Source organism: Phoenix dactylifera, chromosome 5 (genome assembly GCF_009389715.1).
Source record: "Phoenix dactylifera cultivar Barhee BC4 chromosome 5, palm_55x_up_171113_PBpolish2nd_filt_p, whole genome shotgun sequence".
Lineage (NCBI taxonomy): Eukaryota > Viridiplantae > Streptophyta > Magnoliopsida > Arecales > Arecaceae > Phoenix > Phoenix dactylifera.
The window spans coordinates 4,883,256-4,900,687 of NC_052396.1; the positions used below are offsets into that span (position 1 = coordinate 4,883,256).

The window sequence follows — 17,432 nt, forward strand, 5'->3', positions numbered from 1 at the left end:
TCCGGGAATCTTAACGCCTCCAATTGTCTATAATGTGATTCAATGGCTTGTTGAAGCCTCGAGCGCTCCGCTTCATGCAGACTAAAGAAAATGCTAAATGTATAAAGACAGAGGACTAAAAAAAAAGAAAGAAAAAATGAATATATTCGGGGAAAGGTTTTGCTTCCTCTTGTTTACCTTTAATAAAAAATAAAAAAAAACCAATGAACTCATTTTTTTCGGAGAGAAATCAATATGCACAAGTTCGAATTATTTATTCATCTGTCTCTGCCTTCTGATGTATACACTTGCACGTTCAAATGCAACAGAAACAAATCACAAAAACAAAGCTCTCATAAATAACTTTGGTTTTCGAAAGCCTTTTTATTGTAAGGGCATGCTATAGATGGAACACCTCCAACTCCTCCTAGAAACACAAATGAAATTAAGAAGAAGAACGAGAAGAATTTACGAACGACCACCACCCGCCATGAATCAGAACAGTGCGCAATTGAGCCGTGGAGTCGGGACAGCGACGAGCCGGACCGCTCTCGGCGTGGTGAGACCAAACACGTCGCCCATGTCGAGCTCGCTGGGCTTCATCCCATCCGGCAGGGACCAGTAGAAGCAGTGCATGAGCTGCGCCACGGCCAGCTCCAACCCATACAGCCCCAGCTGCATCCCCGGGCACGACCGCCGGCCCGAGCCGAAGGGGAGGAGCTCGAAATAGTTCCCTCTGAAGTCGACCCCGGCACTGTCACCATTAGGGATGAACCTCGACGGCCGGAACGTCTCGGCGTCCTTCCATGCGGACTTGTCACGGCCGATGGCCCAAACGTTGATCATGACCCTCGATTTCTTTGGGATGCAGTAGCCGTCGACCTCGCAATCCTCGGCGGTCTCGTGGAGGAGGAGGGGGATGGGAGGGTGGAGGCGGAGGGTCTCTTTGATGGCGCACTTGAGGTAGGAGAGCTTGTCGAGGTCGCTTTCTTGGACCTTGCGGTCCAATCCCACCACGTCGGTCAGCTCTTGCTGCACCAGCTTTAGCTCTTCCGGGTTCCTCATTAGCTCTGCCATGGCCCACTCGATCGCCGAGGCCACCGTCTCCGTGCCACCGAACATCACATCCTGCCCCATTCAGTGAGTCAGCTTTTTTTTTTTTTTTTTACGTGGGTGCGGGTGGTTGGGAGGGGGGTGATGAGTTTTTAGTGAATCAGTTCAATGTTTTGAAAGTTGGCCGTGAAAGAGATGTTTTTTTTTTGTTTGTTTTATTTGTATGTGAAGAAGAAAGTAAAAGGATGGCTTTGAAGAAAAAATAATAAGAAAAGAAAAAGTTTGGCTTTGAACCGAAGATAAATTAGAAAAAGAGAGAGCGAGCGGGTTCCCTTGTTTCAAAGCTGGAGACTAGTCAGTACTCTATGGTTGCAAAAAACTGGATGGAATTGTGCTCTATGTGGGTAAGGCTAGCTAGCTAGAAAATGGCACGGTCATGTGCAATCTGTTCGAGTACTCTTGCTTCTGGGGGGGAAAAAGAAAAATAAAAGGAAAGAAGTCTACGCTTGACGTGATAACCAAGTGCTGGGAGAAAAATGGGTACATGGAAGGAGACTCGTTGGACCGTTAACGTACCATGATAATGGCCTTGATGTTATCCCTAGTGAGCTTGAGGTGTCCCTGGAGATCACCACCGTCCCCACCTTTGCTGCCTGGAGAGTCCCCAAGGAAGGCGAGCATGTCGTCGACCATGTCGGCATCGTCGGCGTCAGCCACCTTCGGGTTCGCCAGGTGTTCGTCGAGGATCTTGTCGATGAAGCCGTCGAGGGCCCCCCGCGCCGCCTTGAGCCTCTTGTTGATGCCCTGCATGTCCAACCAGCTGAGCCACGGGATGAAGTCGCCGATGTTGAACGCGCCGAAGAGCTTCGAGAACTCCTGGAGGATTCCGATGAACTCATCCTGGTCCTCATGGCTGTGTGTTCCAAAAGCGGCCCGGAAGATGATGTTCTTGGTGAGGTTGAAGACGAGCTCGCCGAGGTTGACGGGGAAGCCGCTCCGGTCGGCGGCGGCGCGGAGGGTGGTGTCGACCTCGTCACGGACGGAGGCCCAGGACTCGGCGCGCTTGCGGCTGAAGAGCTTCATGACGCAGAGCTTGCGCATCTGGCGCCAGAATGGGCCGTAGTGAGCGAAGGCCATGTCGGCGCGGTCGTAGGTGAGGTAGGTGATGGCGATGGTGGCCGGGCGGTTGGAGAAGACGTTGTCCTGCACCTGGAGGACCTGCCGGGCCACGTCGGGCGTCGACACGGCGAAGGCGTGGAGATAGCCGAGGCGGAGGTAGCAGAGCCCGCCATACTTGCCGGCGAGCTTGGCGAGGCCGCGGTGGGTCAGCTGGTCCATCATCAGCATGTTGCCGATGATCGGCAGCGGCCTAGGCCCCGGCGGAAGCGGGAGCTTCCGCCGCCGCCGCAGAGAAAGTACGAAGAGGAGAGAGAAAGGTATGAGGAAGTACGTTATAAAACGCATGGTAGTGGTCTCTTGGAGGCAATCCATGGTTGCTCTTCCTTTGAGACACAGAGAGATATGGGAGAGGAAAGGGCAGAATTCTGCTTTTTTTTTAGTAGGGTTCTCGCTCTTCCCTGAGGGACAAAGAGGGTGGGAAGGCTAAATATATAGTTTCAGGCAACTAGTAAATAAGGGCGAAGTTTTGAAGTCTTCAAGGTTAATTAATGGAGGAGGTAGGTGACGGACACATATATTTTTTTAATTGGAAAATCACTGCTTATCCTTATTTTTTATTTTTTTAGTAGTGATCAAATTTTTTGTTTCAACATATGATAGCTATTCTAATCCTTTAAAGTGATCAAGACTTATTTTTTTCCAGCGAAGGTTAGTTTCTAAATTTGAGTACGGATCAAATATACCACCTCTGTACGTCCTTGTAAGAGAGAAGAAGAAGAGAACAAAATTGTCCTCCTTCCTTTCTTCCTAGCTTTTTTCTTTTTCCTCCTCTTCCTCTTCTTTTTTATTTTTAAAAAAATAATAATTTCATACGGCCCTAAAATGAATATATTCTACTAGATAAAAAAAAGTACAATAAAAAAAAATAAACCTCCTACGTAGGTTCAGATAACCTTTCCGAAGTGCCGAAAAAATACCTTTCTTTTATATGGCTTATTTTTTAATTAAATTTCTTTTGTACCTCGCGTTTGTTTTATATTTTGTGTCGGTATGGTGCATAGCACGTCGTTCTGCAGATATTTTTTATTTTTTTAATATATATTTTTAGTTTGTGGTGAGGCTTTGAGTAAGATATTACTTCGGAAGTTGCGGCGGGATGGCTCGTTCTAAGGTGTTCAGCCGGCAGACGAAGTGGTAGGTAATCAAAGGGCCGTTGTGAAAAGTTATGAGAAGGCGAGGTAGGGCCGGTGGTATATTCAAGCTATGCCGTCTTCTTGTCCTTATTCGTGGTCACCTAACCCCATCTCCTATATGTCCGAACTCCCTTCATTTTCCTTGGAAGATTAATTATTATCAAAACTTCGCTAAAGGGACAGGCCAAAAACTTTAAAACGTTCTATTATACCAATTCGGTTCACCGGATAGGTCAGGTCTGTTTCTTGAAGGAAAACTGGACCTAGTCAAAATTGATCGATCTAACAATCGGGTTAACAAAAATCCAATATAGAACTGAAATATAAGGGAATTTCGCTCCGCTGTTGGCATACCAAAACTCCAATCAGGCTATGTTCTAATATCATGGTATTAGGTTTAATTCAGTTGAAGTTGTTTGGGCTTAACAAAATTTTAATTTGTAAACCGGGCACAACGCTTAGACTTGATTCAGAGGAAACTTGACATGCCAATATACTGTTCTTTTTTTTTTTTGAACGAAACAAGCCAAGAGGCTCATTTCTATTGAATCTAATCTTAAACATCAAGCCGGTGCGCCTCACCCTGACTTGATCTCTATCCTGCCCACTTGTTTCTCTACTCGCCAACTTTCTCCAACTCTTCTAACCCTGCTCTTTTTTCCTCTTTTTTTTTTTCGAACCTGACCCAGCTTTAGGATATCATGTTAACCAGGAATCCATACCCACAAGCAATCCCTAAACTTATTTCCAACCAAACTTCAAACAAGACTTGACGTTATCTTCTTAGGTAGATGATTCCGGACGATGGTGGACCGTGGCAGGTTTAAGAACACCTGTCACAAGCTCTTCCAGCGCGTCCAATAATAATCTCAAAATAAAAGATGAATAATAAAAAAAAATCAATTTTTTAAAATAAAAAAAACAAGTGGGTCCCTTGTTTGGCGCATGTGGTGGGCGCCACATTTCGTGGGCAGTGCGCCATTTACGAAGAGAAGAGGCGTCTCTCTATGGGTATTAGGCTGGGGCCCATAAAGCTGCGGGCTGACCTGGTGATTTCGCGATGCCACCGGTGACATCGCGACGTTGGAGCTAATGAATGCAGTTCCTTACCTTTTTCCTAATTTTTTTTTAATCTCTAATCACAAAGTGGAAATAAATGCTCTGCTTTAAGTACCAGTGATTTGGACGCTGATGGCTGCCAAATTGGAGGCGAAAACAAAATATCTGAGGTTACGTTGATTCGTCAGCATGACGGAGTATGATTATATGCCGCTTATTGGTTTTTTTTTTTTTTTTGGTACACTCGCATATATATATATATATATATATATATATATATATATATATATATATATATATATATATATATATATGCCTAGATCATCCAATAAAAATTTTTAAGTGCTGCGCCGCATAGAAGGCCACTCAGTCAGCAGCTGTGTTGGCCTCTTGATATAGCCTCAAATGAGCAACAGTCCCATGCCATCCACCATATGTCATGCAGCAAGAACTGTCCATCCAACTCGGAGAGCCATCCGTAGATTTCCTCGATCACCGTAGCCATTGCTTATTGGATCATAGCTTAGCGCTGATTTTCTCTTTAAAAACAAAGATATTAGTTTCCCAGTAGCTTGGAATCCCTTTGGAAATTTCTCGTTTTCACTAATTTAGGATATATTGGATGTGATATTTGGTACTCATATTGGATGCGGCTTCATCTTTGAAGATCTTGCTGGTATTTTTTTGATCATATGAAATTGGCACCCATATTAGGCTCGCATGTAGTCATGGTTAACTTATTTTATTTTGTTTTTAAATATCGTTTATATGATATGAGAGTATTTATGGGTGATTTGGCTAAAGTAATCTAACGAGTCGATCCAAACCAATCTGATTATTGAACATGAGCTCAAAAAAGTTGAGGCCGAGTTGGATTTGGGTTGAGAAACTCACTTTAAAGACCAAGTTGGATTGTGTTCTATGCATAAGTCTGAGAGTCTTGGGTTGTGTTTGAGTTGATCTCTAGCCGATCTTATCACACCTAATTTTTTTATTTAAATAGGAGAAGAGCATTTTGTCATTTACTTTTATCGTCTAAATTATACCAATTAGAATATGGTAACTAAATTTGCGACCAACTTGGACTAAATCTTAGCAGTAAATTAAAAAATATATAGAGGAGCTATTGGATTAGGGTAAGATAAGTATGACTGATTTTCATTTCATCCATGCAAGACGGCATTTTATACTGGGTCATAACTACCATAAATGCCAATTTTTTTAATAAAGTCTTGGATGACTTTTGCCTCCCTTAGCATCACAAAAAAAAAAAAAAAAATCTACCACAAATGGGTGGCATATTGCTTTTTTTTTTTTTTTTTTTTGAAACGTGGCACTTTGGGCCACTAGAATTTACAGCTTGTGGAGGGAAGCAAGATTCATGGGATTTTTCACTTTTTCTGCCCTGCGTTGGCAACTTAGCTCGATCGAGGGGAATGACAAGCTGGTGAGATCATCAATGTAGTGATCAACTGAAATCCTAGGTAGGTGCTGGCGCCTTTATAGTATTCTATGATCTAAGCTTGTTTTTATTTTTTCACAAAAGTGCCTAAGTTGCTTTTTTAATTTTGTCCGACCAGAAACATCTGCTGATCTAAGACCAACGACAACATGACATGCCTTGTTATTTACTCAATTCACTGGCCCTACCGGCCCAACCATGGTACCCACAAATATATATATATATATATATATATATATATATATATATATATAGAGAGAGAGAGAGAGAGAGAGAGAGAGAGAGAAAAAGAGAAAGGGAGAGATTGACAAAATGAGCCAATGATTTGGCTTGAAGAAATTATATCTTACACCATGTGTATGATGTGGCCATGCATCATGACAATCACTATCTAGCTCCATCCATTTGTCTTGGCAATTAGCCCACAAGAATAAAATGCAGTAATTGACGTGGTACACAGCTAAGCTGGTGCACGTTGGTGTACAGAAAATAATTTCTCCTCATCTTAGGATATAAAGATTATCAACCCCTTCATGAAAATGTAGCAATGGAGGTTTTCTTTTTCTTTTATTTCTTAAGCAAATTGTTGGGGACCAAGTATTTTTCTTCCTAATTTATGTAGCTGCTATCCTTCACTATCTGAACTGTTCACTGTTCTCCTTCTACCACAACAGTCAAAGGTGTTATTGCGTAACATCTAATTTTGATGGCCAACACAATCAAAATCTGATATAATTTAGCAAACACAAGAAAAAATGTTCTCCCGCGTGATTTCGGTGTGAAAACATTTCACGCAAATTAACTTTCTAACGCGCATCCAGATGGATGCAACGTTTCAATCCGACCGGCATGGTCTCAAAAAACGCTTCAAACATGTGTAATGGCGTGCGAAAGCTTTCTTGTTCTCCATCTTTTTTACTTGATCGATTCAAAGTTTCTATTGTTTATAAAATTTTGGGTGGCAACGCCTCCCTTTTCAACAGAAAACAAAGTTCCCACGCTTAAAAATCCATATCGATTCGTTTGAAAAATCACTTCGAAAGAGGAATCAGAAGTGGTGTAAGGCGACCGCAATCTCATTAGTTAGCCGGGAACCTTGACCAGTCTAACGTTATCTAGGCCTTTGAGTCACGTAAACTCCTTATAATTAATTTCCTGTCGAAATCTCTCTCTCTCTCGACCAGTGGAGTTTCGCTCATCAGTCAAGTACTACAGTTCTTGGAACCAAACACTGCAATTATTGACCTATAGAAGTGGCGAGCCTTAGAGTCTTCACACTTCGGGCTCGCTTTAGTTCGCTAAAAAAAAAAAAAAATCTTGTTTAGTGGAAGTTTTCATATTTTTTTTTGAAAAAGTAATGTTTCTATAAAAATAAAAAAAATAAAAAATTAAGATTTTTTTTTCAAAAATATTTTTAATCTATCAAAACTCATGAGTAAGATTTTTTTTAATTAAAAGTATAATCGTTGTTTGATATAATTTATTTAAAAAAATAGTTGTTCAACCAAATATAAGTCATTTCGAAATGTGTCACTTTTTCATGACCAACCAGACACGCCAATTTTTTTTTTCAGGCATCATATTTTCAAAAATATTTTTTAAAAAATATTGTAGTAATTTTTTTTTTACAAATCAAATAAGTCCCTCGTAAGACCATTTTCTTACTTAGGTTTCACATATGGTCCTCTTTTCCTTCAAAAGTTGGTCACAAGCGAATCAGGAAGCCAAGGGAAGAACAACACTTGAAAGCCACGCAGAGCGCCAAAACAAGTACGTGTGGAAGGATGACCGAACGGAGACAAGATTAGCAGCTGTGAAGTCTACCTCGTTGATTTCCGGTGCTCAATGAAACTTATATATGGAAATAATCAATTGTGGTTCTTTCAATGAAACTCTTCCCCGACTTTATCCTAGGCTTAAAGCATGAGGCCGACATCCCATCCCAGTTACTCAACAACCATAAAGCCACCTAACCGAGGTGGGGTGTCGAACTCCCTGCTGATCAATAAAATTTTCTTTTTGAAGTGGGAGAGCGGCATAGTTAATGCTGGCTTAGGAGAGGGTAGTTGAGTGAGCAAACTCAAATTGCTTTCTTAAAGAAATTCGTTAAAAATCAAAAATTTGATATTTTGGCTCCTTACATTTTTCCTAATTTCCTGATCTCCAATCTTAAAGAGGAAATATATCGATTGGGTTGGATAGGTTTAGGCACGGTTTGCGTTGGATTTGGATTTAAGATTTCAGCCTGGCTCAAATTCCGATTGGATTGAGATCAGAGCTGATCATGAGCCAGGCCTCGGACCCAACCTATATTCATTTTTAGTCGGACTTGAGTCAAACCTATTCCAAATTTAATATTTTTTATGTCTAAGCCTGGACCATAATGAGCTCGAATTGGGACCTAGATAGCAGGTACCTGCTCCAATTGGAACCTTAACCGGAACCTATATAAATATGCAACATAAATAATTAGACATGGTTTCATTTTCCAATATCTCACCGGTATTTCTTTAACTTAGATTTATAAGTTGCCATCCTAAGTCATTTTGTTTCATTTTTAAATATTATTCATATGGTGTGGGAGCATCAACAAGCTGAACTAATCCAAAAGCAACTCGATTTTGATCCGGAGCTCAAAAGAAGCTCAAGTGAGGTTGGGTTCTGGGCAAAGGTCTCGTGAGACTCTTGGGTTGGGCCATTCCTGATTTCCAGCCCAGTCTCTCCCAGCCAATTTCCAGCTCTAATTAGGAGATGCATGTTTCCCTCATTTGTTTTTGGTTGCCCAAATTATAGTGACAAGGATATGGCAACTAGATTCATGGCCAACTTGGATAGATCATAAGTTTTAACACAAAAACCAAAATCTATATAGATTTGATGAACTGAGCAATGAGCGGACGGGCGAGTTTTAGCAATTCTTTGATAGTTTGTTCTTCATGATCATGATAGATTGAAGGTTGTCTCCCATGCAAGGATCTCGACTCAGCAAAGTGCTACATAGCCCATTTAAAACATTCTCAACTTTCACATTAGACAAATCTTATCCATGGTGGATTAGAGTATCCAAATTTACAGGAATTTAGCTTGCGCTTCTATAACTGAAGCCTTCCTCTCAGTAGGATTTAAATGACTTCTCCCCCTCTCCAACACCTACTCATGTTCAACCAAGGCCTACTAGTTTCAACCTGGCCGGCCCAGTTATTAGGCAATAGGCCGATCAAACCTGGACACTGAATGATAAAGTCCAAGTCAAATTGTATGAGGACTGAATTTGGGGCCTGGCCTGTGAAGAAGTCACTACTAGTTTGGGCCAGATTCATGCAGACCTCGGCCTGTTGACACATGGGCTACAGCAATGGAATCACCCATGTCAAATGCTCATAAAAACAGCTCGTAACATTTGACTATGGAACCTTATATGAAGTAGCCTAACTTGCGTGGCCTACTTCAGTGTCTTACTGCCCTTTTTGGGTCCCTTGTAAGTTATCTATTTATTTATTTCAATTCTGAAAGCACTATAATTTGTGCCTTACTGACTTACAAAAGGATAATGTTGCAAGTGCTCATAACATGACTTGGACCAGAGCTGAACTGGCTTTGGGGATGAGATTTAGGGGCTTGATCAATCCATCACTCAGGTAACCTGATTCAAATTAATCAAATTAATTTTGGTTGGTCGAAGTCAGGCCTGTTCAGGACCAATTGGTTCAAGCCTGATTCTGTGAGTACCATTGAGCTGAAAGGATACTGAGTCCTTATTTAGGATTCTTACCTGATCCACTACTACGACTTGTGTCTAGGTCATGTCTACTGCCGGTTGAATCTGGTCAACCCAACCCACTATTCCCCAAGCAAGTGTACACGCTTAGGCAACTATTTAAGCTTCAATTATCCCATCTCATCAATGTGCCATTAACAAATACACGCTAAAGCTTTATTGCTGGAAATGAGACTCCCAATATCCTTACCATCGTTTTTTGATTAAAGATGGGCTAGTGCCGGCAAATATGCATATCCTTTTATTAACTAATATATTTTCTCGCCACCTTTAACTTTGCAAGGTATCCCATATATGTAGGGAGGGGAAAACAGCCGCTGGTCTAGCAGTCCTGGAGCTTCCAAAAAGGTTTACGTATCCGTGACTCATGAACTCCTGAAACTATTTGGTTTGTAAGGTTGGATGACCTAAACTGTTTGCAGAACGAAGCAGGATGTAAAAGATAGGACATGGGCTCCTTTTGAATACCAAAAACGTAAGGATAGTTAATTTTTTTTCCCCAGGAGTAGTCATTCCATGAGATTTTGTTGGAACAAACAACCCTTAAGTTGAAGGCCTTTTTTTTTTTTTTTTTTTACTTTAACAGGTCCTTCAAACAACGCATGTCCGAATACACCCAATAAAATTAAAATATACAATCTCACGGAGTGCCAGTAGCAGCTCCCTCTCTCCTGCCCATAGGGCGCATCCTGAGTGGTGGGCCGCGTATGCAGCCACCCCGTTGGCCTCTCTGAATACATGCTTGGCCTCAAAGGCCACGCCATCCCTCACCATCATCCCAATGTCCCGGATCAAAGGGTGTGGTTTGTGCTCTCACTACTCGGTCCCCGCCGAATCCACCCAATAACCGTAGCCGAATCGCCCTCCAAGATGATTGAGCTGGCCCGCAGCACCTGCCGCGCATGGCGAAGACCTGTCCAGGCAGCTCGCAACTCCGTCCCTAGAACTGATATGTTGAACAATCGGCAACCGCCCGCTGCCACTACCCTGGAATGAGGGTCCCGTATAACGAAGCCTGCTCCACCTCGCGTACCTCCATTCAACACCGACCCGTCAAAGTTGACCTTGAGGAAACTCGGAGGTGGGGGCTCCCAGGTGAAAAACACCGTCCGAGGAACTGCCTGAGCAGAGAAGGAACCCCAGGTGTCCCGAACTATCAAGGGTGTATCTAAAGAGATGGTGAGTCTGGACTCCATCGCCAGTGCTTGAGCAGACTCCGTAACAAACCTCGGCGACATCCTGCGCTCGTCGAAGGTGCGAACGTTCCTTGCTAGTCAGATCTGATGGGCTGTACAAGTCGCTCGGATGGCCTCCTGACATGTCCCGGGACTGGCCAACCACTGTCCTATCATCTGTAGGAAAAGTCTCCTCTCACGCCACGCCTCCTTCGGGATACCTGTCCACTGCCTGTCGACTTCACCCAAGTGCACCGAAATAATACATGGTCCATAGACTCATCTGCACTGCAAGCCCCGCACTCTGTAGGGATCCCCAAACCACGCCTACTCATCTATCGGAAAAGGGGCTAGGAACAAAAGAGGGAGACCTTTTTTTTTTTTCATTGAAATAAAGTTATTCTAGCTAGCTCATTCCTGCCAAATGATTTTTTTTTAAAAAAAAAAATCATTTGGCAGGAATGAGGTTTATTACAGTCCTTGTTCATGTTTTATTTCAAAGCGAAAAGGAGCTTTAAATTTTGGTGCCACCCAACAATGATCAACCTTTTCGCAATGACTATAATAACAACAAAACATAAAAAGAATCAACAGATAGATTTTAAGTGAATCAAACCTCCCAAACATCTCCCATGAAGACCGGTTCTTTGCTTTTATGGACTCCCAGGAGGCAATGCATCAAAACGCTCCAATCGTCACATTACCAGTGCCTTTTTTTTTAATTTTTTTTTTTTTTTTTATGATGCACCAGTGGTGCATGCAAAGAGAGGTCAACGCCCCATGGTCAACCAAATGGCCAAATGGCCAAATGGCAGACGAAATTTACCGTAGCAAGCTTGATATCAATTAATTATATGAAAGGTTTCAGTTTGTGGTGCCATATCGTCATCCTCACGGTATAGATAATGTACAGGAAATGATTGGCCAACTTAGAAAATTCAATTAACAAAATGTATTCAAGAGATGTGACGCATCAAAGTATTTACGTTCGGCTTCTTTTTTCCTTTTTTTTCTCCTTCAGATAGAGAGAGAGAGAGAGTTCTAAATTATGCTTGTATTTCTCGTGATTGGAAATTGGAAACGACTCATATTTTCTGATTACACAGTAAATCCCTAAGTAATTGATAACTTGTTAATACAAAATAGATGTGCATATTTGTCATTTGTTTGCACAATAAAAAGGCAGTCTTAACTCTTAAGACTACTCTCTTATATCGAACTCAAATAGTCAGCATTCTAAACTATTCGGATGATTCAGGTAAGTTAGGACACCAGTAATTATCTAAATACATCGAGCTAATATTTGGCCGGTTACATCTAAACCCTGGTTGGAGCATGTCAATGTGGGAAGTATTTTAGTGCGAACAATAAATTTTAGGAGTTGTTTCTTCCATATTCTTTATTTTCAGCATTTTTTAGACTTGTTGGGTTGATTTTTCTCTCATTTGGGCTTGTAGCATTTACTTTTCCCTTTCAGTGAAACTTGGGTCTATTGGTTGGGACTCTCTCCTCAACATAACACTCGGACGAAGTTCTAAATTTGAACCTCCAAAAATTTAAATTTAAAGATCTATTTATTTATTTACTTGCCTTCTAGTAAGGTTTTTGCATGCTTCTTTTAACCAGCTCTATGAATTGAGGCAGATGGATTTACATAAATCCATTTTTTCTCTTGAGAGGAAAAAAAAAATAATTATTTATAGAGCCATATTGATCAAGTTGATAAAATTATTGGATGTTAAATATGGGCAACCCTGATTCGATTCTATCCTCACCATAATTTTACCTGGACTTATTGATCACCACCCCCTCCCCAAACATATAGATGCACAATCTAATTTGCTAAAGCATGTAGGATTCATTAGCTTTTGACCAACCAAATCAGTTGATTAGACTAAGCCGACCGACTAGCAGTGCATTAAAGATGATTAAAACTTATTAAGGAAGATGGTTACAACCCTACACACTTATGAGGCACATTATAGGGCAACTGCAACTTGTCTCGCACGTCGACGGTTACTGCATGCCTCCACTTTTTCGGGCAACAGCTCTATGCCCACTCTCCTATATATACAAGATTCAGAAAATCTATTGGTACACTTTTTTCATTGTACATAGCTCTCTTGGATCTCTATTGCTTCCAAAATCTTGGCCTGACTTAGACAAAGAGGAATCCCCATCGGATCAAGTCCGACAATCTTTAGTGTTTCTCATTTTTATTCGCACGCCGATCAATTCTCATCAAGTCGGACGGACTTCAACATCATCTTCATCAAGCTGGATTTCTGCAACATCAATATGCAATATGGTTTTGTGTTTCAGCAGAGATTGCCTAGGGTATAAACAGGATTTGACAACCTAAGAAGGCGCCACAAAAATTTAATCCATCATCAATGCAAACCAACGGTAGTCCAGTCATCCAGTGTAATAATGATACAGGTGGAACCCGTTATGCCCTCTTGATCGGATCCCCCAGCCAAATTGCACGTGATCACTAAAGCTAGTGCCAGGGTGCGAAGATGATGATGGAGGAGAACCTAAGTTTTTTAAGCCAGCTTCATCCCAATTCAGTAGATGTGCCTTGCAAGCAAGAAAAAGCGGAAAAGGTGGAATAAAAAAGCCAAGTGGCTTTTAGGTTGGAAGTGGATGCGAACCACCCCCACTCTTCTCCCCTCCCACACCTGTCCAACCAGCCATGGGACCGTGACTTTTTCTTTATCTCCTTCCCATTATTTTCAAAGTATTTAAAATATCGGGCCATGTGGGATCGGGTCACCGGTTCCGTGTCCATTTGTGCCCTCGGATTCTTCTGCCTTGGTTTTGAAATTTGATTTCCACCGTCAATCACGTGAACCCTATTTTTCTTTTCGTCGGCGCCTAACTCGGGGATCGCGTCGGGCGCCAGTTGGTCCGCTCCCTCGGACCGTCGTTACCCGACCCGCCTCCAACGGTCGCAATTCGCGCTTTGGATTCGATCGCGGATGGCCCAGTGCCCAGCCCACGTCGCTGCTCCACGCGTCTATGACTACTTGGTCTCAGTTTCTTTCTTAAAATTTTTCTTCAAAAACCGAATTGGATGGTCACTTATATGGCTGACTATTCTGAAAATATCTTATGGTCAGAAGAGAAAGAGTTGCTTCAGATACTTCGTAATTTTTTGTTTTCTGATTTTATTAAATATATTTGTACACATATTTTATAAGAAACCTGTTTAAAAAAAAAAAACTCGAGTACAGCCATATTATAACAATATTATATGTAATTAAATTTTGATCGTATATAATTAGGCTTTGACCTAATGATTTTTTTTTCGACTACTCTATCGAATCCCATTCCCTTTCCTAGTAGCAAAAATTGGCACCATCAGTCATAATATGACATAATTTGTCGTTATAGGGATTTTATTCTTCACAATCCTCTCATGTACACTGGATGCAAACATATGGCCCGAACCTCATGGGATCATCCCTGCAAGGCAATGAAATGGAGTGGAGGGTATTTTTCAAAAGTGGATGTATCTTAGTACTATGCCAAATGGGTCATACTTCTCAAAGATGATAAAAATGGGTATCCATAATAGGTTGGATTTAGGTGTGGGCAAGTTACTAGCATGAACGCTATCACGACAAGTTGCACTCATGTGCTTCCGTGTCTTCCTCCTCCAGGGACAAATTGCTAATCGGTCTCCAAAATTATAGAATATTTGACGATTTTTGCAATGTACGCGGACAAATTGGTTACAAGTTTGTGACTCGTATGAGACACACAAGAATGATCGATGCCGCTGCCTAGATTTGACGGAACCAATCGTCCAAAATACCTTGATACGCTCTTTCGCCGAACATGCCAATGTGATCTTCCCTTGTCGCTGTGAGTTTGATGTGAATGTGTTTGATGTGGAACAGATGCACGATGATCCATCGCTTCTTCTACACGGACGGAGGTGACGAGAATGGGAATGAAGGGGACTCGGAATTCCTTGGTTTGCATGCGAATGTTCAAATGAATTGATTATTTCATGCAATAGATGCGAAGTAACTCTCTTAGTCACGACATCGTCAAGAAACAAAATATTAGCTAACCTAATCACCTCCATCAAGTAAATTAGATCATCGAACTGAATACAATTCAAGCTACAGTATCTTCAAAATTACTCCGCTTCGCTTACATAATTGCATCCTTGGCAATAGAGGCATAATAAGCTGCAAGGCTTTGAGAGGCAAGAGATTAAGCCACATTTTTTTAGAAATCTGGTGGAAGGTCCATTTTTTGGTTTGGAGAGGAGAGGAAAATTTACCAATCCATTTTGGTTAGAAGGTCCATTTCTTGTACAACTTTGCCTCACCAATGATGCAGTTAAGCACAATGTTCTTAACTTCCTGCAGAGGCAAAGTTTAAAGAAGCCGGTATTGATGCCTATACCCGAAAAGCGCTTCCAATATTCATCCTTCAATCTTGCTCACTGGCTCTGGCAGATATCCCTTTTTTAACATTTTTGTCTCCCAGCGCGAAAGGAAGACGTGCTCCCATGGAGTTGAGGCAGATAAGCATCAACAGTACTCATTTATAATAGGCATCAACAGTACTCATTTATACAAACACCTTCGGACCTTCCGGAATCCGGAAAACCAATTTCCCTGACACCGGGGCCCATGCACGTAGAGTCGCGGGTGTTATCTGGAGGGTGCAGAAGTGGGTTCTTTCGGAATTATATTTTGAACAAAAGCCTCCCCCTTAGGAAGGCCATTCAATTAGCTGCCTCAAATAAGTTTAGCTCACCGTCCTAGGTAACAAATCTAGAGTGAGATATTTCCTTCTTGGAATGACATAGCTTACTAAACCTGACTTCTGCATTGAAGGCACCCACGAGAAACGCTCACCAGCTCACCGACGGTGAAACGACTCACTTCCCCGCTTTAAATTTCGAATAAGCCTGGTGCCCCAGGAGGCGCGGCTCGAACAGTATGGACTCCAGGAGCTATCAGCCAATGGGGGCCCGACGCGTACGCCGAATGACGTGGAAGTCCGGCCGCCAGCGCGGAAAGCGATTCGGGCCGGCCGACGCGGCTGCTTGGTTTTTAATTGTTGCCTGGTAAAACGGGTAGTTCTAAATACACCCCCCTATTGCTCAGGACACCCCCAAAAATTAAAAAAAAATTAAATACTCTCTACACCCCCCCATTTGCTAAGGACAACCCCTAAAAAATTAAAATTCCTAAATTACCCCCACCCTCCCCACCCCCCACCTCTGCCTCCTCCTCCCCCCTCCTCATCCTCCTCCTCCCCCTCCCCCTCTTCCCGCCCACCTCTGCCTCCCCCTCATCCCTCTCCCCTCCTCCTCCGCCCCGCCTCTGCCTCCTCCTCCTCCCCCTCCTCATCCTCCTCCTCCCCCTCCCCCTCTTCCTGCCCACCTCTGCCTCCCCCTCATCCCTCTCCCCTCCTCCTCCGCCTATTCACCCTCCTCCTCCTCCTCCCTCCTCCCTCCTCCTACTCCTCCACCCCTCTACCTCCGCCCCCCATCCCCATCCCCTCTTACTCTGCATCCCCCTCCGCCTTCTCCCCCTTCTTTGCCTCCTCCTCCACCCCCTATTCCTCCCTGCTCCCATTCCTCCTCCTCCTCCTACCCCTCCTCCCCCTTCTCCTCCACCTCCCCCTCCTCCTCCTCCTCCTCCACCTCCCCCTCCTCCAACTACCCCTCCTACCCCTCCCCCCTCCGCCGCCTCCTCCCCACCCTCCTACCCCCCTTCCCCTTCCCTCCGCCGAACAGAAGGATTCTGTTCGGTTGAGGATCGCCGAACAGAAGCCTTCTGTTCGGCACCGTTCAGCCGAACAGAAGCATTTTGTTCGGCGATCCAGTGCCGAACGGAGCACGAAACGGAGGAGGAGGAAGGGGGGTGTACTGAGAAAATTTCAAGGGCAATATGGTAATTACAGTAAAGGTTAGTTTGGGTATTTTTTTTTTAATTTTTGGGGGGTGTCCTGAGCAATAGGGGGGGTGTATTTAGAACTACCCCCGGTAAAACCCCTCGGCTCGAAGCAAGCTTTTTCCAGATTCCGTTTCGCCCCTTCGAGGAAGTCGCAAGTGACCGGCCTGTCCTGTCGTCGGCCGGGCGGGCTGGCCGAGGCGGCCCGGACCGGACCCCCGCCCCGTCCCTTCTGATCCACGGAAGGAATCCTGTTTTATTTACTCTTTTGCCCTTCTGACAACCAGGGGCATTTTGGGGTTTATACATATATAGAACTCGATTTGAGCGTGTTAATTAACGCGGATCCGGGTCAAGATTGACGACGCGCCGGCGAGTGAGAGCGGAAAATTCCGAGTCCCTCGGTAACGCACGAAGGAAGAAAAAGTTGACAGGAATATAAAAGTCCAAAAAATATTAAGTTACGGATACGCCCTCATAAGGGCGGTGAAATTACAGTAGCTGGTGATGAGAAATACCGGGTACGTCTTGGCGTGGGAATGACAAGGACGAAATGATATCAGGCTTTGATGGCTGCCTCCCGACAAAAAGTTCCCGAGCCACACCAGCGGCCAGCACTTGCAGGAGATAAAGAGGAATGGTACTTTCGTAGTTTTGGTGATAAACCAAGGGCAGCATCGGATTGTAGAA

General features: G+C 43.2%; 1 protein-coding gene across 1 annotated transcript; it reads right to left on the reverse strand.

Moving 5' to 3' along the window:
* Positions 1 to 235: 235 nt before the first annotated feature.
* LOC103712196 (cytochrome P450 84A1-like) lies at positions 236 to 2,628 on the reverse strand. Its single transcript, XM_008798657.3, has 2 exons — positions 1,609 to 2,628; positions 236 to 1,107 (listed from the first exon to the last, which is right to left on the reverse strand). Exons 1-2 carry the CDS (start codon positions 2,521 to 2,523, stop codon positions 475 to 477), a joined length of 1,548 nt encoding a protein of 515 aa, XP_008796879.2. The 5' UTR covers positions 2,524 to 2,628; the 3' UTR covers positions 236 to 474.
* Positions 2,629 to 17,432: the final 14,804 nt, after the last annotated feature.

What these genes read in the sequence shown, in the direction of transcription:
- LOC103712196 (XM_008798657.3), bottom strand. Translation starts at nt 2,523, where the DNA reads ATGGATTGCCTCCAAGAGACCACTACCATGCGTTTTATAACGTACTTC. An exon ending in ACATCAAGGCCATTATCATG is followed by an intron (nt 1,108 to 1,608) that starts GTACGTTAACGG and finishes TGAATGGGGCAG; the next exon opens with GATGTGATGTTCGGTGGCAC.